Source organism: Tachypleus tridentatus, chromosome 10, assembly GCF_004210375.1.
Source record: "Tachypleus tridentatus isolate NWPU-2018 chromosome 10, ASM421037v1, whole genome shotgun sequence".
Lineage (NCBI taxonomy): Eukaryota > Metazoa > Arthropoda > Merostomata > Xiphosura > Limulidae > Tachypleus > Tachypleus tridentatus.
The window spans coordinates 93,132,320-93,156,295 of record NC_134834.1 but is presented as its reverse complement, the minus strand read 5'-3'; the positions used below and the strand labels follow the sequence as shown (position 1 = coordinate 93,156,295).

General features: G+C 35.4%; 1 protein-coding gene across 2 annotated transcripts in view; it reads right to left on the bottom strand.

Annotated features, from left to right (window-relative positions):
• Window positions 1-16,353, bottom strand: part of LOC143229884 (uncharacterized) — a 72,427-nt gene extending 56,074 nt beyond the window's left edge. Inside the window, exons 1-2 of one of the 2 annotated variants that reach the window (XM_076462749.1) lie at window positions 16,068-16,353; window positions 8,440-8,565 (exon numbers count right to left, since the gene is read on the bottom strand). In XM_076462749.1, coding sequence (XP_076318864.1) covers window positions 8,440-8,547 — 108 coding nt within the window. In that variant the 5' untranslated portion in view covers window positions 8,548-8,565; window positions 16,068-16,353. Of the gene's footprint in view, window positions 1-8,439; window positions 8,566-14,162; window positions 14,183-16,067 lie in introns of those variants that run through there. The other variant, XM_076462750.1, reaches the window with a different exon arrangement.
• Between the last annotated feature and the right edge of the window lie 7,623 nt (window positions 16,354-23,976).

Sequence of the window (23,976 nt, the reverse complement as noted above, 5' to 3'; positions counted from 1 at the left end):
TGGCTACGGCCTCAAAGGGTGTATCGACTGGCAAAGACCGGGTGGACACATGCTGATCAATTAATAGTTACACTCCTCACTACACACACGTCCATCACACAGCCTGTCATTTTTGTACAAAGAAAACTGCTGAAAGGTGACTGTGTCAGCAGGTTTCAGAAATGTTTCCTATAAGGAAAGACATATTGGATGGTAGGAAGCAATCAGTGCTTTGATGTCATCCAGATTAGAACATAAACCTCGATAGTTTCATTGCATCAAGGTGGCCATTTTAATTCATGTGTTGGAGAATTGAGTGGAGAATCCTTCTGTTTACGACCACACCTTTGTATTTATTATCGTTATTTGAAGGAGGTCTGTCGACCTCCATGGATCATGTCCTGGGTCGATTTGGTAGGTTTTTTTGTTGGAAGAGGATTCCAGCGACTGAGGACGTGTACAAATGATCGTTTTGCATCTTTGGGTGGGAGAAGAAGATGTACCCGAGGATATGCACGTACCCGGAACCATGGGAAGTGAATCTTGGGGTTTGCTGGAATAAATGTAAGAGACAGAGATGGGAGTTGACATTTATTCATCAATTCTTTTAATCATGGAGATTAAAAGAATTTTTCATATGGCTTGAGAATGATTCTTTTGGAGGCACAGAGGAATCCGTCTGCACTCCCACTGTAGTAGTGGAACGAAGTGCAGCAACATACGTCCGAGATGAAGTGGTGAACAGCAACTTTCGAGCCTCAGGGTAACAAACGTTATGAATAATTTTCAAGTGCTTCACCTCTTTTTCTTCCAACCACTTAGAGCAAAAATGAAAGTAGGATGAGTAAAGCCATTGCAATTGACACAATTTGGGTCCATTTTTCACTCATAGGCATCATGGCCCTTGTCAAAAAATGAGCATAAAAAAAAACCGACATGATATCTTCGAGTGATGAAACTGCTGACAATGGAAACATCTGAGATGGTTTGGAATGTATGACCGTACCTTGCAATTAAGATAACCTGCTTTGATGGTGGCAGGTGGAGGCGGTGATGTGAATATTAAAATTAAGACATTGTTCAGCATCATAATTCCATCTTTGCAAGTGGAGATCCACCTCACTGCAGAAACTCTTTGGGCGGAGAAACCAGCGAGAATCTCTGACTCGGGGATGTTCTTCAAATTCCTCTTAACAATAACTCATCATGACGAATTCAAAGTAGCATGGGCGTAACCTCAATGGGTATATTCCCAATCGTCTTTGAATACAAGAGGAGTTTACTATGTTGAGATGTGGATGTATCCACCAATATGTCACCAAAACGAAGCTTTTTGAATGACTTTGGAGAGCAAGCAAGTCCTTCTAGTCCCTTCTGAATAAAAAAGGGAGACATTTGCCCTAAAAGTTTGTCTGAAAGAGAATTTAGTATAAGAAAATGAGGTACAGGTGTTACAGATGTTGAAGATTGCTGCTCACAACCTTCAAGACATGATCGTTTACCTATGGACTGTTTTCACTATTTTAAAGTTTATATTTGGAGGATCCATAATTAAAAAATATTTTGTCGGTGCCTACTGACCCCACCCACCATGGAGCCCTTCAAGGAGACGCATTACTATGCCAAACAAGGACGCTGCAGCAACGCCAGGGTTTCGTGAGCCAAACATCAGCATCAGATACAATGTCCACAACACCTGATGAGAACATCCAACTGGTACTTGGTTGACCCTAGCTCAAGCGGACCAGCCGATTGACTCTAGAGTTTACCCCAAGGCCACCCGTCTACAGGAATTCAAGGCCAAAGTATGTGTGTTAGGGTTGGACCCTTCAATTACCAGGATCCTCTCCTCCCGTTCATGGGTCACCACCCATGACAAACACATGGGTGAATGTTTAGATCCCAGAGGAGGTAAAGTGAAAGAACAGAATCTTTTCTGGGAGGTCCTCTCACCACTTACAGGAATCCACACCGAGGGACAAAACCGTCTGTGCTTGCTTGTTTGTTTTTGAATGCACGTAAAGCCACACACGAGCTATCTGTGCTAGCCATCACAAATTTAGCAATATAAGACAAGGGTAAACGCAGCTAGTCATCGCTATCCATCGCCAACATTTGGGCAACTCATACCAAAGAATAGTGAGATTGATTGTTACATTATAACGCCCTCACATTTGAAACAGCAAGCATGTTTGATGTGACGGAGATTCGAACCCGCGACCCACAGATTGCGAGTCGAGCGTCCTAACCATCTGGTCATGCCGGGCTTACTATCTGTACTAGTTATCCCTAATTTCGAAGCAATATATTACAGGATAGGTAGCTACTCAACACTAACTACCGCCAGTTGGTTTGACCATCACATTATAACACCCACATAGTTGAAAGGGCGAGATTATAACTCATCACCGACGCTGAAGTTGAGAGTTGACAGCCCTAACCATCAAGCTATGCCACGTTCTCAGCTATGGCTCGAATCTTTAGTCTAATGTAACTTTATTTATTCTGGAATGACATTTGTAGTAAAAAAAAAAAAAAAAGATTTTTTTCTTATTTTCTATTGATGAGGAAAATGAAAACTAAAAAAAATGTATTCCTCTTAATATTATTATATAGTAATACGTGTTATACACAGTACGAGCCCAATGTTTACCCTAAAGGAACTTTTATCCCCTGGAATGGAATATTTCATTAAAACCAAACTACTTTCTCGTAAATAAGCAGAATGAGAAGTCCACATGATGAGTTTATCATGAATGAAAATTATTTACTTTTTGTCGGTTGTTAACAATAATTTCACACCCATCTAACTTTCTCTAGAAATATCGAATAACTTCGAAAATATTTTATCAAACACAATGGACGATAGGATACGATAGTTTGCGACATCTTATCTGAATCTTCCATCAAGACACTTTGATTGTTCAGTGAAGCAGCAAAACCACGTTGAAAATGCACGCATTCTTTCTTTACTCGCTTTTTGAATGTACTTTAGTTACATTTTAACCTCTATTATTGTGTGTGGGGGGGGAAGAAGTTTGTTCTTGCGGAAGAATAAAAACGTGAAATGTTGAGCACATGATAACTTTGCTTTTGCAATTGTTGGTGATATTTTGATTAAAATTTTCGCTAATTCGAGTTATTAGTCACATACGACTCGCACTTTAGAACGGTATAGATCAAGTTTAATTGTAAACTATTATAAATCTAAAAGATACAGCGATAGCTATTACAAAAACTTTAACAACTGACCTATTTTCAAACGACAGCTCGAATAAGCAGATGACTCACCAATATTAAGAGGAAAGCGTACAAAAATTTCGACTTGAAAAATAATAACTGAAATATCGCCCACCAGGTGTTACTACTGTTGATTTTAATTTTCAATCAAACACTCACATTCTTGTTTTGTTTCGAATTTCGCGCAAAGCTACTTGAGGGTTATCTGCGCTAGCCGTCCCTAATTTAGCAATGTAAGACTAGAGGGAAGGCAGCTAATCATCACCACCCATCTCCAACTCTTGGGCTACTTTTTTTCCCAACGAATAGTGGGATTGACAGTGACATGATAACGCCTCCACAGCTGAAAGGGCGAGCATGTTTGGTGCGACCGGGATTCGAACTCGCGACCCTAGGATTACAAGTCGAACGCCTTAACACACTTGGCCATGCCGGGCCCCCTCCCACTCTACCAATCAAGCCCTAACGTCGATCACCAGTTTCAGGAATGTATTTGGTATACGGCAAAACATAAAGATCTTTAGAAATTTTTATTTGGTTTTGGGCTTTCTTGAAATGAAACTACTCAAAAAGTTTAAGTCGACTTACGATGCACGTTGTGTTTAAATTCGAATAAAACCAACAGGAATTTCTTGTCACTCTCATAAAGGCTATATAACCCTAAAGCTTAATGTCTTCCCCTCTCTTAGTGCGTTACCAAGTCATAGAGTATTTACAATTTTGTGTTATATGAAATAATTTCATTTCACCCAAAACAATATATCTAATTCTGATGTCTACTGACTTAAATAGAAGTCCATAAATTACGGCTCATCGATTTAGTGTGGTTCACAATGAAACAGTCGTCGTCATTCAAATAAATAACTAATGATATAATTATTCTCATCAGTACTGTGTGTGTGTGTGTGTGTGTGTGTGTGTTTTACAGCAAAGCCTCATCGGGCTGTCTGCTGAGCCCACCGGGGGGAATCGAACCCCTGATTTTTAGCGTTGTAAATCCATGGACACACCGCTGTACTAGCGGAGGGTTCATCAGTACTAGTCCCACTCTGTCCCAACCGGCCAAATGAATGCCAGTGTTGGATATGGACAGACCGCTGTACTAGCGGAGGGTTCATCAGTACTTGTCCCACTCTGTCCCAGCCGGCCAAATGAATGCCAGTGTTGGATATGGACACACCGCTGTACTAGCGGAGGGTTCATCAGTACTTGTCCCACTCTGTCCCAGCCGGCCAAATGAATGCCAGTGTTGGATATGGACACACCGCAGTACTAGCGGAGGGTTCATCAGTACTAGTCCCACTCTGTCCCAGCCGGCCAAATGAATGCCAGTGTTGGATATATCAGATATATGTTCATTGAAATTTTCTTTATATTCACTCCTAAGTTCTTATAACCAAGGTACTTTTCAAGCTCAATATTTTAACATTCTTAAGGCAGCCATGGACAGTTTAAGCTGAGACAACTTATTCTGAAGAAATTCACACGGAATTATTGTCAACTACATCTACTAACATAATGGGTATTTCAAACAAACTTTATCGGTTTTTAAACATACTAATGGTATGAGCGTTTTTCGCAGTCACTCTGAGAAAAACCTACATGTTGATTAGGTGATGAATCAGTGGCCATTGTTCAATTCGTCACATTGTACAGTCGCACAATAGAAGCTATAATAAACTTAGTATTCACAAAATTGTTTATTCTAAAAGTCTTAATCTCAAGAGAAGTCCGTCCACTTCAATCTACACTTTGGTCAACGTGTGTTATTGGGTTATACTAGTTTTGGAGAAATCCACTTCCCATCAGTAATTCCGAACACAAATTAACGAAACAGAGATAAGCTGGACTTATAAGTTAATTATTCATGTTTTATTCGATTATTTCATCTATGAACGTCCCAGATTTGAAAACACAGAGTGTTATTTCTCGACGATTTTCTTCGACATAACCGACAACCCCACAATAAAGTCTGAATAAACCGAATATCGGTAGCATTGACCGACCTACTATTAGCCAACGCCTTGGCTTGATATATAATATACCCTCTACTTTTCTATACGTGTTGCACTTAACAGTGCCCCCAGGGAACGTTGAGTCTTGTTTCTGTACAGGAAGCTGCTCTATTTTAAGTTTTCGAGAACACGCGGAACACAGAATATTATAGTTCCGTGTTTCAGCTCAGCAAAACTAACAAAAACTAACCGTAGTTTGGGTCCGCTGCACATATCTACGTTCGAATGGTTACAATTACGTAATAGTGTGTTTGGAAATACACGAAATACGAAAGAAAGCTGATATATTATCAACAAACACACAGATATGTCTGTAATAGTTTTCCGAGGCTATTTATTATTTTTCCTTACATGAAAGACTGCGCAGTTTCACTTAAGTAAGACCATTATAACGATAAACGAGTTTTGTATGTTTACTTAGATACAAGTAAGATGATTGCATACAGTTGTTTTGCTAGTTGGATAATATATTTACTTGTTATAAAAGCGGTATGTTATTCGTGATGTATAACATCGCACTGCACTTATATTAATAATTTATAGATATAAATTGCAGGAAGAAAGAATGTCGTTATGCTACGTAATCTGAAGGTTGCGGATTCGAATCCCGTTAACGAATGTACTTGCTCTTTCACCTATTGAGTCTTTGTAGTGCATACAAATTAATAAAGAGCTGAAAGCGGGCGCATGGACTAGCTGCCTTCCTTCTATTCTCACTGCTAAACAAAGGGCACCTAGCTCAGACAGCCTTGAATAGCTTGGCGCAAAATTAGTAAATAAACGTTACTTCGAGCTCTAATACACAATTGAATCCTACAGTTAAGGTCTGTAACCGTGTCACTCAAAACCAGTATACGAAGCTTGGAGAATCAACTTTTGTTTTTAGTTACCCAGCTATAATTGTATAATGGGTAAATCTTAACCTTTGTAGTATATTTTCATTTTAGTCTATGTTGTCCTAAGTAGAATGAATTTCCGTAATTCGACTAACATCACCTGCCTTTTTTTGTTTTTAGTAGCAGAGCTCCCTGTACTGGTGATTACAAAAATATTACAAGATATGAATGAAAACCAGTTGTCTGGTTTGTCAACCTTTGTCTGAAGAATCGTGTAAATAGTGTAGTAACGACGCAGGCCGTTGCTAACCGGTTTATCCACAAATGAACAACAAACAGAGTGACTAGAAATGCGGAGATACATTTATCAAGAAATTCGAAAGTCACATTAAATTTTCAGTCAAGGATATGTTAATAATTCTTTCGTATAATTAAATAAACCACTTTTCTGTAAATATACACAAATGTTACTTTCTTGACAAGAACAAAAAGAATGGAAAATTGGTGACGTTCCAAGTTCTATTGGGGGAGAATGTGGGAATAGATGCGCCAAGCTTCCCGCCTAAGTTGTTTGAATTTCGCGCAAAGTTACTGAAGGGCTATCTGCTCTAGCCGTCCCTAATTTAGCAGTGTAAGACTAGAGGGAAGACAGCTAGTCATCACCACCCACCGCCAACTCTTGGGCTACGCTTCTACCAACGAATAGTGGGATTGATCGTTACGTTATAATGCCCCACGGCTTAAAGGGCGAGCATGTTAGGTGCGACAGGGATTCGAACCCGTGACCCTCTGATTGCGAGTCGAACGCCTTAACCCATCTGGCCATGACGGGGCCCCGCCTAAAAAAAAAATAAAAAGCTATCGGATGCTTCATTGAAAAGTACGTTTTCAAATGTATCACTTTGACAAAAGCGATTTCAGTCGTTTCGTATAATCTTATTATTTTGTAATTTTTAATTAACACATTCTTACAGTTTCTTTTATAAATATTTACTCGCCCAAGCAACAATAATATCGTTTCCATTAATTGATAGTTACCATAAATCTTAATTAATATTTTGTAAGTGTTTTTGTAATGATCAAAATGTAAAACACAAATAACATCGAACTGTACTTGATGAATTTATGAAATTCAATAATGAGGACCCCCCCTTTCAACAAAATATGCCCTGGGCTCTCTCCGGTCCTCAATTTAACGGGGTCTCAAGAACGGTGGAAGTAACAATTCTGCCTTTCCATTCGTTAAAATATTTATTCATACAATAACACTGAGGGTCCTTCTACAGGATTATGTCGGTTCTTTTCTCGAACGTTTCTCTTAATCTCCGAGTACGAAGTCGGAAGCTTGCTAGAAATGATTTTTCCAACTACGTGAAATTTTAAGTTCTGTGAATTTACGTTTTCTACCACGTTATTTATGTTATTATTTGTTTGTTTTTGAATGTGTTAATGAATTATGAAAACAGTATCATATTTTCTTGTATAAAATCTCTTTAGTTCGCTAAACAATTGCCTTTAAACTTTCGGATTTACTAACATTACTTCAAATGTACTTCATGATCGTAGTTTATCATTCCAAAGGCAAGTCAGCAGCGAGGCTATTTTGGACAAATTCAAATACGTTTTTCAAGTTACGGAACGTACACAGTTTCTATTCATTTACATTCATAATTTTAAAAGTGTGTTGAAAAACTACATACTATTTGTGATAGTTGTGGGTTTATGATTCAACAAACTCTATACAAGTGAGCCAACCCTACGGTATAAAGAAATATTTCCAAGGTGTTATTTCTCCAAATGTTTTCTTGTAAAAGAGTCAACGCTGGCTTCTGTATAGGCCAACAAGTAGAAACTACAAAGTAAAACTGATCGCTGCAAGTTTACGGGTCAAATATGCCATGTTTTCATGTTTAAAAACACATGCTAAGTAAATACAATAAGCTTCATTCATTTTGATGAAACAAAAGCTACGTCAATCCACGTTTTGCGTCTTTTTCCCCTAATCTTACACTGTTAAATTAGGAACAGCTGGTGCAGATAGCCCTCGTGTAGCTTTGCGCGAAATTAAAAAAAAAAAATACAGCTTCGTTTTACGCGACAAGAACAAAACACAACAGAAAACTCATTAAGTAACAAACTTACATACATAAAACTACCTTCGTTGGAGAATAGGTATCACTTTTCCTGGCACCTGGTTACAGGATAATGCCATGGATCAGCTATAAAATTAAATAACTCCGTTAAAACCAGCTCCCAAAATATCACCGTTTAATTCCCAAGAGATAAATTTTGCGACTTAAAAAATAAATTACTTCTTTAACGCCCTTTAAGTTTTCCTTTTGCACCGATACTTTAAAACTAGTCCCTACCTTGAAGAGTTTTTCTTTCTGAAACCACGTGTCCTCTTCCTCTTCCATCCCAAAATCCGAGGTTAAGTCATCCCTAGAACGTGACAGAATCTTCCGTCGACTTATCATCGTATCTCGAGTTTCTCACTGTAAGACAAAAATGCGCAAAATATGAAAGAGTGAAAGTTAGGTAGATTAATCAAATTACCAACTAACTATGTGTGCAAGTTGAATGAAACAGAATACTCTGATTCAGAAATATAGTGTTCTTTAAAGTATTTCTAACAGTAGAAATTGATTCATTATAAGTGAAATATTTTATTTGTTTTTGATAGAGTGATATAAAATATTGCTTTTAATGTTGACGACTTATTTTAAACCGGTTTAAAATAATTAAATCTGACATACATATTCCAATGTCAATAAAGTCAATAATACATTGTTATAAGCTATAGACTTAATATTTTATAATTTAAATATTTGTTACTATAAAGCGTTTAATGTTAATGCTGACGCAACATCTCGAAGCTTCCTACAGTATGAAGAACATTTGTGTACAATATACAACGCCAGACTTAATGAATTAGACTAATCACTTCAGTACCAAACAGCGACACTTAATATTAACATTTTACCAGAGAAGGCTATGTACGTAGGATGAAATTAAAATTAGCCTGCCAATCAGCACAGTTAATTGAATATACTTTTTTTTTTTTTTTTTTTACGTTCGATATTAAGTCAACTTGTTTGTTAGCGGTAGAATAGCGACAAACTTTTGCAAGTGAATGACAATCTTTATTTATGAGTTAGACGAATACTAATTTCGAAACTAAACATCCAATACTTGGTTGTTCTTCTTTGTACTCCGATTTCCTCCAGAAGACGTCGTGGCATACTGTATATGAGGTTATTGATGTAATACATCGTGATTTCATCCCAACTTGTCATTAGAAGACGCTGGAACTCAGCTTACAGTAGCTGACTTAGGGTCATGGCAACAATTTTCTGACTCAGTTCTGTCCAAGAGTTCTCAATGGGATTACAACCTGGAGACTTTGCTAGCCATGGTAATCTTGTAACATCATCCAGGTGGAGATAATCCAGAACAGATAATCCACTGTGGACAGTGGCGCTGTCATCCTTGAGCACAAAGTTATTGTTAAACCTTGCCCAACATATGATAAAATTGTTGTTTTCATGTTATGCTTCGAGCATATAATATTGATGTTTCCATAAAAAACACGAAGAGTAATTTTTACACCATGATAAATAGCTGACCAAACATGTACTGCACCATCTTCTGTGTGATCCTTGTGAGAAATACAGTTTTCTTTCATTTGTTCTCCAGGCAACCGAATCCTACCATCAGCTTTGACAAACCAAAAACAGAACTCTTCTTTAAAGATGTCATATCGCCAGTGTTCTAACTAAGTTGGCATGCTGTCTTATCCAAGTAAGACGGTGAATTCTGGTTAATATCAGTTTACAAATAACTCTTCTTGCAAAGTAACCTTGTTTGGTCAGACTCATAATCACTGTTCTTCTGGATACCCTGGAATGAATGTATTCATGTCATTTTTATCGTAAGGTGTCACAAGACTTTCAACATTAACTTGTTAAAGTGATTTAAACACAGCCATCTCAGGTAGTAGTATTTCGGTGTTTACCAGTCGACTTTCCTGGAACAAAGGTTCCTGTAGTTCGATGACGTTTCAAGATTCTGGATACAGTACCCTGGGAATACCCTACTGTTCTGACAATGTCCGTTTGTTTCATACCTTTTCTGGGCAGTAGAACAATTTGGCATCCTATAACTTGTGGCACGTGACGAGGCATGACTTTACACCAAGTACAGAGAAACTGTCTGAACAAAGCATTGATCTGTTTCGAAAAAATATATTAAAAGCACAACCTTTTATACAACACAGATGTACATGTATGTTTTGAAGAACAGATGTTCGAATCAACAAATAGAGACCGGAATAACAGCTCGTAGATATTTGTTCGAACGTACGCTACCTTTTCTGCCACTAGTCGGGCATTTACCTAATAACTATTCCATGCATGTAGGCAATAACATTAATAGAGAGCAGTCTGCAAATATTTCAAAAGATTTTGACCAAGACTGTATTCTTTATGAAATAGTAAACAAATAATACATTATCTTTAAACGGATTACATTTCGCACTATTTTTACCAAACAATCCACACAACAATAAAACACGTTAAACAATATTATTGTTACGTGTTCAGCGCCTGAGAATAATAATTATTTTTTTTCTAAAAACAGTAATAGATTGAGAATTTTTTAGAATAAAGTATTAAAATATTATTTAATTAATTATCCTAAATTCAAAAATATGTAAAATGTTAATATTGCACGACTTTTACTATTTCAAATAAGGCCGATTCAGTGTTACTGTAAGAAGCTGGCTAAGTCACATGGTGTATTACTTTGTCTAGCATTGTTTGCTTTTATATTGCCCCTGACTGACTCGTTTGTTATTCTAACAAAGCCAACAGCTGAAGAAATGCGTAACCATATATTATCATGCTTAGTTTCGTTGTGTAACAAAATGAGTATGTACTCAAAATTTGCTCAATGTAAAATACATCAAAAGCGCCACCTTTAGATAGGTTTGAAGTTTCCGCAGTACTGGGCCAGGGCTATTTGCGCCAGTCGTTTCTAATTTAGCTGTGACAAACTAGAGAAAGTCCCCAGTAGCACAGCAGCATGTCTGCGGATATACAACACTAGAAACCGGGTTTCGTTACCCATGGTGAACAGAGCACAGATAGCCCATTGTGTAGCCTTGTGTTTAACTTCAAACAAATAAACAGACAAGAGAGAGAGAGAGAAAGCAGCTAGTGAACACCACCCACCGCAAACTCTTGGGCTACTCTTTTATCACCGAATAGTGGGATTGACCTTCACATTATAATTCCCCCAGCACACGCACACAGCTGAGAAAGCGAACGTGTTCCATGACAAGAATTCGATTAAACGATCTGCAGCTTGATATATATGCAAAAACGGCTCGTTTGAGTTGAGAAAATATTTTGCATAGAAGAGCGAACAACGTTTCGACCTTCTTCGGTCATCGTCAGGTTCACAAAGAAAGAGGTAACTGACCGGAAGCTGACCACATGTTTGGAAGGGGTTGTGTAACTGAGTGTCGGAATGTAGAGGAATATATAAAATTATATATTCAAACATCTAACACCGCCCTCTACATTCCAACACTCAGTTACACAACCCCTTCCAAACATGTGGTCAGCTTCCGGTCAGTTACCTCTTTCTTTGTGAACCTGACGATGACCGAAGAAGGTCGAAACGTTGTTCGCTTTTCTATGCAAAATATTTTCTCAACCCAAACGAGCCGTTTTTGCAAAAATATTTCTCTACAAGTGGGTTTTCTCGACATCATCTGATCTACAGATTGCTAGTCGACTGCCCTTACAACCAGACCATGCAGAGTCCCTTTATATAGCATATTTGCTTTTGTTTTGCAGCAATTATGGTTCCTCTCATTCTAAGTTCCAGAAATGTTCAAATTAGCCAACGATAAAACAACGTAAGATATAAACAATATCAATAAAAACATGCTCGTGACTGTGGGGTAACGAAGAATTTTAATATACGTATTACGTCATAAAATACAAGCTTGTTACCATCCATGTTTCGGACGACTAAACATGCACAATCGTCATCAGAAGTGAAAAATTCAAAACTTAGCTTTTAGTCGTCTGAAACAGGTCATTTTTTTTATCTTTTTGGACTTAATCTGTGTGATTGGAAGAGGAAACGGGTGTACGTACATGAAAAGCGTTTTACACATCATTAAATTATTTAAAAAATGAGATAAGAAGTAGGGAAGCATGAATGACTTCATCATGTGCATTAGGGAAGTGAGAATCTAGATAAGTATTCAGAATATGTTTATTCGTATAGACATTTACAGTACCGGTAACGTAACCATATTGATTTTTAACACTTCCACCTAATACCCACGTTTTGAAATCATTAGATTTTGTGTTACCTACGACATAACGCGATTGGTTTATTATTTTTGATCAGATAATTCAATTTCAAGCAATACCTTGTACAAGAGATGTTTGTTGGGTATTACGTTTTGTGAAATAGGTTTAGCCTCGCAGTCATTGAGACGCCCCACACGGCCATAAGTTTCATTCAAAAGTCTACGTATCTGACATTATATACGAGTAATCTGGGTAGGTCATTTAAGTGTTTTAATTACTTTAGATACAGTAGCATTTTATACATTTTATAAACAGTTTTCGAATGCACCGTATTAGAACTATGAAAGGTTTTGTACACAAAGAGTACCTGCGTCAAAATCTTTCGTTATGCCAAAGAACAATGCATGAAAATTTGTTTTTATAAATTTTGTATGAATTTGATTTACAAAAATTTAAAGTAATAATTATTCAGTAGGGTTATGACTGTCAGTAAGAAGTAGAATGCTTGTTTTATTTGGCAGCACAGTTTATAGGTTATAATATTTTTTTATTAAATACAAGTTAAATATGCATCAAGTAAATTAAATTTTGGAGTTCGATTCCACATAGTGGACAAACAGTCCATTGTGTTGCTTTGCACTAAAACAACAAGATAGAAAAAACAGACAATACGTAACTGTTATTGCTGGTGTAACGGCTTTAATATTATTTTAATATCCATGTTTGTTTCAATTTAATATATATTTAGAAATGTATGCAACTTTTTTAATTAATTGTGTATTGCACAAGTCCCGCATGTTCTTTAAATTTGTAGAATATTCTCGAGAGTAAGAAACAATATATGTTTCACGAAAGCTCTATCGTATCTTCGATTATTGTTGCCAACCGAACTTTCGAGAACCTCACCCTAAAAGTTTATAAATCGATGCGCTAAGAGGCAGTCTAGTATTGTTGGATTGCTACAGTCCTATACTATAGACCTCGGAAGCTATAATTGTGATAAACGCTTATTAATCAGAAAACTATAGATATTTGACCAGAAAGCTTTACACGTTTCGAGTATGTCAAACTATTCAATTTCAATAAATTAAATTTAGACATTAGTATTTTTTTTTAAGACATCAGATATTGTCGTAGGTGAAAACTAACGTGTGCTTCAAGCTAGCTAGCCATCAAGTGAAATGTACAGTGTATCAACTCAGAATTAATTAGCTCGTCTTGGACGTGGACCATCGATAAAATACTCCGTTCCAAACGTAATAGGACTGAATATTGTTTGCGAGTTTGCAAAACTCTTGTACATAAATCAGTATTTGTAATAATTAATAGTGATAACCATGATTATAAATTGTATTGTTGTTTGTATAGTAAAATATTTTAATTGACATTTTTAATTAACTTCCAAGTTGAAATTCCCGGTTATTTGAAATCGTAATACGTAATATAATAAATAGGAGACTCGTCCGGAATAAGTTATAATACGTAACACTGTGTTATGGACATGGACGGTAGGTCAAATCAAGCGATTTGAAATACTTCAACAATACATTAAAAACAATGCTATATTAACGATTTGGGTCTTTCTTTCTTCTCATTATTGAATGCAACCAAGTTATCATTAAATGTTTACATCCATGCGCCCAATCCTAGAGTCATAAGGACTTCTACTTTTTATCTGGAGTTTGTGTTACTGTTTACCTAAGCATGTAGAAATGCTACTGACAAATAGTTACTATGTACACAAGAAAAACAAAGCCACTCACCTTAAAGTGATTATTAATAAACTCCTTGGATCGTTAGGCTATATCGCTAGTGGTAGTGTGTTTGTCTTATACTTGGCTATTGGTAAGAGCCAAGTTTATGGTATAACCTAAACAGTTTGTAGCACTGGCGTTGTCAAAAGAGACAAGTTTAATTTAAAATCAACTCTGAAATTATAATGACAATATTCATACATTTTATATTATTATTTCAACGCAAAAGTTACAATTAGACATAAAATAATATTTATCTTTAAAGAAAATAATTACACAGTGTTATATTCCTACAATCATTAAACAATGTTGTGTTCTCCGAAATGAAAATAAGCTGTTGAAGTACAATGGAAGCTAAGCCTGATATACCAAAATAATAAATTAAGAGGGGATAAATGTTATGAAAAAAAATGAATATCACTGATTTACTTTTGCAATTATTTTCCCCTTTACGAACGTAATTAGTTTCTCCATATTTCAATGCATGAAAGTATGTTTAAAAGTTACGGGGAAAATGTCTTTTTTTTTTTTATTTATATTTGAAACATATTATTCATATACCTCCCCCCCCCCTTTAAGTGACTCATACGCATATGTCCATAAACAATGATATCAACTCTAATGCTTAGCTTCTAACCGTCGAACATATTTTCCGGAAGTAATAATTCATGAACGTGCTGTTCACATTGTGTTTTGAAACCAGTTTGGCTCTATGTGGTTTTATTCGCTCAAAAGACGGAACCACCACCATACAGATACACAAGTATAGTCTTCCAAGTGGTTTGTTTGTGTTTTTTTTTTTTTTCTAAGGGTAGATCATTGAAACATTTAAATGCACAATCACTGTACGGCATGTAGGTGGTAATCTTCGAGACTGTTAAAATACATTGTTTCTGTTTGTACGGTGCTTCAAGTACCCGTATTTCTCCTGGGCCAATACGTTAATTACCTTTCTTACTGCATGTTCTTTTCTTCTGTTATTTTTACTTTTTCATGTCCAGTACTTCCTTTATATTTGATTATTACAAGTCAGAGCTTCTATTGTGCTTTAGTTCTTTCTGACTAGTGCTTAAGCCTACATTTACTTCCATCTAGACATTATTATTACATACATCTAATTCGTTTATCAGCCAGTGTTTCAGCTGGTTGTAAATCTTGACGTTCAATGTTCGTTATATTTACTTCTTTATGGGCAAGTACTTCGTTTACTTTTGCTCCTTGAACAGTTACTTCAAGTATCCTTGGTCTTTCCTGGTCAGTTACTCCATCTTGACCAGAGAGGCTTCATCAGACAGAAAGTTGAATACGCTTCACTCTTTTAGCTATGGGCGCAATATGAAAGAGACCAGACAACCCCCGCTATTACTTGTCCGTCTTTCCTCTAGTCAGAAGTTCAAAATTAGGAAGTTATATCTAAATTCCATGGGTCATTGACCTATTGTTAAGCTTACGTGCAAATACGGGGCCTTTGACTTTTACTAGCTTGTGTTTCAAGTATATTGTTAATTATTGACTTGACTTATCTATCTTTTGGGCTTTGTGTTTTCCACTTTTAGATGCATTTATCTTTACCTCTTCGTTTTTTTAACTGAAACGCACATGCTTGCATGCAAGTAAGATGATACTGAAGGCAATAGCTTTATTAAAATACAATTATATAATAATAATATGACAGTAAAAACACAAACAAAGAAAATGTCTTTAATATGTCGGAAATAAGAGGGATTTACACCAATATTTGTTCAAATTGTCCATATCAATGGCACAAATATTTAGAATTGAAAGTTTAATAACTTGTATTAACTACCTGTATTTTAATACAAATTAGAACCGTATAAAGGTTGTTCACAAACTTAAACAGGATTGCTTTTAAAATTACCATGTACAACAACTTTATATTATAATAAGGCCTACCTTCAATACCCTATAGTAGCCAGTCACGAGTTGTGAAATATATCCAGAATTCTTTCGCACGTTCTTTGAACCCTTACAGCACGTGGCACGAGACGCTAATTTGTTTTATATAAAGCACCGATGTTCAGATAGGCAACTGTACACCTTTCAATCTGACGGACTCACCCAGAGTGTGAGATCAACTTCACTGGTGACGTTTCGTTGAGTAGGTTACCTGGACGACCTATTATAGCTAAGGAACACGGTAGACGTTGAAATACCCTCTGGAAATATTCTAAATTCTGAATAATACCTGTTAGGTATGAAAAAAATAAATAAAGAAGAGTTGTTAGAATACAGTTCACCCATAATACATGTTGCACGAACGGGCAGGTTTATGATGCATATTCATAATAAGTGAAATTACTTAAGGAAGTCTATGTAGTAACATCTTCCTGTATTTGAACTTTAAATTAGAACAGGGAACAAATGTTATATAGATATGTAGAAAATATTTAAGTCGCTTTAAGTACACGTGTCATCCATACTTACTAGTAGCTTATGTTTCATGTTTCTTCTATTGTCCAACACAAGTGTATGGTAGCAGTATCCAAATTGCTTGTTTCTTGCTACTTGCCCAAGATATCTCAGCTCTTCGTCGCTCGATTACCTTGGTAATTCTGTGTGAAAAATCTCTTTCGAGAGATGGTAAAAATAACAGTAACAAACTAACGGTGAATGTTTTGTTAATAGTATCAATACAAGATGTTTGTTGTGGGTTTTCAATCAACAGCCAGCAATAAATCTAGACTAAATCTTGAATTATCATCGAACCTACACAGAAGATGTATAAGAAATTTAATTTATAGCATTGAACATGCGTATAACCAATAAGTCTAACATCGGTAAGTGTAGTACATTATTTGTCTATTTAATGCCACAGTGAGTTTGTATAGATAAAGTGATAAGTAAGGCCTAGAATCAATATTAGGAATACGAAAAATCATTGTTTTTTTTTTTTAACCAAACACAAAGCTACTCAATGGGCTATCTGTGCTCTGCCCACCTCGGGTATCGAAACCCGGTTTTTAGCGTTGTAAGTCCGTAAGTCCGCAGATATATCGCTGAGCCACTAGGGGGGGGGCAGAAAAATCATTAAAAACGAAATAAATTATTGGACGCACAATACAATCGTGAAAAGCTCGTCACTGGAAGATTCGAAATCTTCACATTGAAGATGAAGTCATAATTACCCGAAAAGGCAAAAAAAACAACAACTGGGCAAGCATTGTTATGTGTACAAAAGTATGTATTATTATTATTTATTTTAATATGATACCATAATAATCAATTCTAAGATCTCATGAGTCAAAGCAAAGAAGAATGCGTAAGAACATGCCAACCACCCGATACCTCCCACATCCAACGAGGTCTTTCGTTTGATAACAGGATTTAGGAGTGATAGTAGCTTAGACTATTTATGTCATCGAGTGTATGAACAATAACTGTAATAATGTGATCCGGATTAAGTAAGGTGTATTTATTATCATTTTTATTTAAGTCATATACAACTCAGAATTAAGGTATATGATTGTTTTCTTAAGAGTATCTTGGCTAAGAAATGTATCTCTATAAATATAATCTTTACTTGGCAAATGATTGGAAGTTAATTTTGTGATTATTGTTCGACTAGTACGAGTTTAAATCGAGATAGTTATTTTGTTTCACTTCAAGTTAATTTCTTGTTAATAACAGCTTATACTTGTTTTATAACTATTAACATCTAACAAATCAATTTATTGCGTTTAGTTCCAAAATAAGATAGCTATAGAATAACTGTTGCATAACTAAAGAATTGTACTTTTTTTCCAGTGTGTTAAAGATAAGATAAACCCGTTAAAAGCTCCTGATTTATCAATGACATTTAGTAAAAGATATTGCATGGACATAGCAAGATAAGCAAGACTTATCCCCTTCCCAACGTTTTAAATATTTTTTTAAAAATATAAACTACAAAAAAAAACTAAATTTTGCTACAAATCTTGAATTTAAATAAAACAATGAATTTTTTAAAGAATTTACAGTTAATTAAAATCTATAATATTGTTCTTTTGTTGACAGTTTCTTGTAAATTATCTGGTGAAAATAATTTAACGTCCAGTCAACGTAACGATAATAAATTAGTTTATTTTTTTCTTTAACGTTTCTGCAAGCTTGTACACTGTGGTAACTTGTACTCTTACAAATGATACTAACAGTACTACACTAACGTAAATAGTAAACTTTAACTTCACGACCTATCAATTAAGCGACCCAATATGCTCAATAGCTAACACTAATTGAGATCCAAACATTCCACTGACAACAATTACGGATGAAATGAAAAAAATATTCATGAATAATTAACATTCTTTCTTGGAAACAACTCCATTATAATCACACAACTCTCTAAACGCTGTATTTTCAGTATACCCTCGAATTTACTGGAAAACGTCAAATTTATAAAGCTATAAGGCCTATCGTAATAACTTTTGATCATAACGTGATCGTAATGATACCGCTATTACCGTGTTCTCATACGAACTTTTTATATATAAACAAGGAATTACTATTATTATGGAAAATGATTGGTTTTCGTGTATGATAATCTATAACCGTTGACAAAGGGACGCGAAATGAACAACCTGCATATGAAAACATTGTTTATAATTCCCAGGTGAGAAATAGTCCACGAGTAGATTTTCTCTACATTCACCTCCCGCCAATACAGAGGTAAGTTTATGAATCGGGGGTTCGATTCCTCTAGGTGGGCTCAGCAGACAGCCTCAGTCATTAAAAACAATTTATACGTCATGGCGGTACACACACACACACACATATATTTAACATTAACTGAATACAACGTTAAACGTTTGTTTGTTTTGGAATTTCGCACAAAGCTACTCGAGGGCTATCTGCGCAAGCCGTCCCTAATTTAGTAGTGTAAAACTAGAGGGAAGGCAGCTAGTCATCACCACCCACCGCCAACTCTTGGGCTACTCTTTTACCAACGAATAGTGGGATTGACTGTAACATTATAACGCCCCCACGGCTGGGAGGGCGAGCATGTTTGGTGCGACGCGGGCACGAACCCGCGACCCTCGCATAACGAGTCGCACGCCTTACGCGCTTGGCCATGCCAGGCCGACGTTAAACGTCATTAATAAGTTTGACTAGACAATAAAACGTACTTCGTTTTTGATGGCGTTATTAAATGTAAACGAAATTCGAAATTACGTCAACTGTTTTAACGGTTACTATCCAAAGCAATGTTGTTCGTGAGGCTTTACGCAAACACTTGTTAGATATTCTTAGAAATCTTAGAGTTGGCGGCGAGTGCTGCTGGCCGGTTGCTTTCAATCTGATCGGCAGTTAAATATTAGTGACAACGGCATTAACAAAACCATAAATATAGCCAGCGTCACCTGTTGAGAAATATAAGAAATATAGAGAGATTCTTAAATTTATATACTGAAGCAGGAGATCGACATGTTTCTTGGATATAAAAAATAATTTTTCACACACATAAACCAGATAAAGTGCCTCCACCATATACAGATATATCTAACTTTTTGCTTACTCATTAATTCTAATTTCAGTTGGCGTTGTTAACAGAAAGAGTGTTATACCATTTAATGAATGAAGGTTGTCTGTCATAAAGTCAAATATAGAGTAACATAGCCATTGTCATGGCTCGTTAACTTATCATAACTTATTTTTATTGTTTATTCTAGATTATAATCATTACACATTTTCTGTGTATGTTTCGACTGCTGGTTTGCTGCTGTCTTTGGAGAATTCCTTAAAAGGACTGTTTTTTATAGTAAAAGAGCCGGGATTCCATCGTTGGTCTTCTTCATAGGAAAGCCAATATGCTATCTATTTGCCTGGCATGACGAATTGGTGCCGAAAAATTGTATTACAGCGTTTTCTTTATCTATTACATTCTCGAATTCTAACTTTTTGTCAGTCTTTGTGTTTCTTCAATGTATTTTCGACCAGATCCACAACAGATGTTGTAAGTTATTTTTATTCTCTTCATCTTTGAGTGAAATCTTCTCAAATTGTTCCTGTAAATAACCAAATAACCTTGTGGTTCTAAGCAGTTGATATCTCAACTTTGCTTTCTAGACTACCTTGTTCTGTACAATATCGAATTTGCAATGATATTTGTTGATAATTGTTTCTTGGTTACTAAGTCATTGTTACCCCAAATGTTCTAAGTAAGACGTAGAGCACAGGAATGTAAAAATTAGACGTCAGACACTGCAAAACGTCTTCCTGAGTCCTTCCATTCCAAGAAACAACTTCCTCAAAATCTTTGAGGAAATGACCCCAAACTCTCTTTAACTGCCCTTGTAAATACTGGTGGTTTACCAGTTTTACCTCACTCAGTGGTAAGAGACTTTGAATATTTGAAATAGGTTATGTTGCTACAATGCGACATCTTCGGGCTGATTCTCCGGGGGATGATAACTTGTTATAAGGACTATTTTTTTCTAACATTAGTCTTTTCGAGACTTTAGAATGAGAAGAGTGTATAACAACAGTATTACAACTATACAATGTTCGCCGACGGCTAACAAACTGCATCACATGTACTGTTAAAAAAATAAAATAGGCCTAACAATAATGTCTTATGATAAGACATAATCAGTTATAATTATGATTTGCCGACTTAGAAAAGGCGTTCACGCCATAACGACTTCTTGTTGCAACAGGTGGTTTATATTAATATTTTGCTGACCATAACTGTGTTTGTTGTGTCCCAACCGGTCTCATGATTATTATATAATTTTGTAATTCCTGCATATTCCTAAGGGATTACGTAAGAAACGCACTGTTAAAAATAGAATAGGCTTAACATTAACGTCTTATGAAAAGTATAATTAATATGGCGCTCAGTTCAGAGGAATTTAGAACAAAGAAATGAAGGCTTAGTTTGGTGATATATTTATGAATAACTCTCGCAATAATTACGCTTTCGATTTTAAGATACTTTATGCTTCCATTTAATTATAGTATAGCAGTGTGATAGTGTTTTTGTTTGATTTTTCAAACAAGATGAGTTAGATTCAGTGAAAATGATTTTACATTCGATTGAAGTTTCGTCTCACTGACAAATACACTGCGTCAAGACTGTGTTTACACTAAGCCTAATGCCTTTAAATGGGCAAACAAACAAAAATCACCAAGAACTTGTTTTGCTGCTAAGTGCAAGTACACAATAGGCTAACTATGCTGTGCCCACCATGAATATCGAAAGTTTTTGAGTTGTAAGTACACATGCTTATCATGGAGTCACTAGGGGGCTCGCTGAAGAAAAATAAATCAATATATGTGTATAACTCAATACAAAACGGGTTAAACTTCTTAAATGAAACCTTTTGATAAACAACTTGAAAAAGTCAGTTTGAAAGTAATTGTAATAAGGTATTTTTATTGTACGCAAGTGATCCAGTGAAAGTGCTGAAGCGTTTTTTTCTAATTAAAACAAATATAAGTTTAAACTTACACTTGTGGTTCTAAGCTTATAAGATAGTAACTTCTTAGAAAAGTTTTAAAAGAATGTAAAAAAATAATGAAAACCACAAGAAAGGTAACAATTTGTAATTGTTTCTTTAAAAAATATCACAATGATATATTTTTAATTTTTTTAGAACTGCGAATTCATTCATATATCATATAAAAACGAAATATTTTATTTACAAAAGGATATAACCTGTAGACAGTTCTCCTAAAGTTTCAGACTATTTTATTCTGTTTTTCCCTAACATAATAGAGCAAACCATATAACAACTGGTAAAGACAAACAGTGAACCCTCTTAACAATGAGTTAATTAGTTTGTTACAACGTTGTCAATAAGTCACTGACTGTAATGACTTATAAGTGAAAGTAAACAAAAATATAATAATTTGTTAACCCTACAATATCTGCTATAGGCAGTATCGACGAGGCCTCTTGCCGAATACCATGGCTCGTCAGTCTGGCTGGGATATGTCATATTTAATAGTGATAGAAACACTGTTTATAACATATATTGCTTAAACAACAACTTCCTTACGAACTAAGCTAAGTTAATAAAGTGTAATTTTTAGCAAATTTATTTAAGTCATTACACGTCAGAATTAATTTTAGGATTTGTATTAATTGTTATGTATTATAATTTATTTCGCACGAGATATGTTACGTATTACAATTTTAAATAACGAAGAATGGGATTGTAATTTGAACTTCGATGTTAATTGAATGTCAGTATGTATCAGATTTATGATATTTGTCAACAGTCAACACGATTGATACATGCAGTTTTCTTTCTTAACATAAATATACTTTAATATACAATTATTTTATAATAATGATTATTACAAATAATGGCTTTTGATACAATAGTTTAACAAAGTTACAAAAAATACTGAGTCTTCACTTGGTGGGAATGCTAACTAGCTCGTTTCTTGTCTAGTCTCACGTACGTTTCTCACAGTTAAGTTATACGATGTCTTCGTAGAAACACTTATGTCCGAAGTTGAAAGGTTCGTAATGTTCGAAATCTATAAAGCAGTGGTTCTTAACCTTTTTCAGTGTTTGCACCCCTTTCAAATCAGTAATCATTTCTCGCACCCCCTGGAAACTTAAATATAAAAAAAGCTAAAAATATAAAGCATACACTTATGTAAAAATATAGATTTGCTTTAATTATTCATGGGCATCATCGCACCCCTTGGGAATCATCTTCGCACCCCTGGTTAAGAACCCCTGCTATAAAGGTTCCTGGTCAAATATTTGTAGCTTCCGATTAATGAACGTTTGTCACAATTATAGCTTCCAAGGTTTATAGTATACTGACTGCAGTGACCCAACAATATTAAACAATCTTTCCGCGTTTTGTGTTGGTTACCTTTCATATTCATTAGGCGAGCTTCTCGAAACTTCAGTTGGTTATAATACTGGCAGTCACTAGTATTTTACATACACACATCGCACATTGTTGATTCTTACGCTCGAGAATCTTTTAAAAAATTAGAGAACAGGCGGGACCTTTACAATACACATTTCTAAATATATACTAAATTAAAACAAATATTGATATTAAAATAACTATATAATATGAAATCCTTTACATAGTATCATATTATTTATTTATTTTAACCTCATTTTTGTCCAGTTTATGCCGTGGATAGGTAAAAAAAATTAAATTACTATTAAACTTTGTTTGGGAGATTGTCTTATTATTTAGTTATTATTACTTTGTTAAACACGTAAGTTTAAAATTATCATTAAGAAATAAGCTCTGATTTTCTTAAAGTGAACTGTATTTGCATTATTTTAATTGAGTAAAAAAAAAACTTTCCCATGACAGAAGACTTTATAGTATTTGTATTAGGAGTGGGGTTATTATAATATAAATAAATAAAATCAGACTCAGTTAGTATTGATGGGTTGATTGAACACTAAAGACGAAGAAACAGTGGTAAAAAAATTAAAAGATCAGGAGAAAAAGATATAAAATTATAATTAATGAAAATTCAGGCACTAAAGTAGTTCTAGAAGAAGAATCTAGAGGAAAGGGACGAGAGTTCATTGTTTGGAAGTTCGCACAAAGCTACTCAAGGGCTATCTGCGCTAGCCGTCCATAATTTAGCAGTGTAAGACTAGAGGAAAGACAGCTAGTCATCACGACCCACCGCCAACTCTTAGGCTACTCTTTTACCAACGAATAGTGGGATTGACTGTAACATTATAACGCCCCCACGGCTGAAAGGGCGAGCATGTTTTGTGCGACCGGGATTCGAACCCGCGACCCTCGGATAACGAGTCGAACGCCTTAACTTGCCATGTCGAGCCTGAAATAAGATGAAGAAGAAATTTATAAAAAAAAGAGTAAAAGAA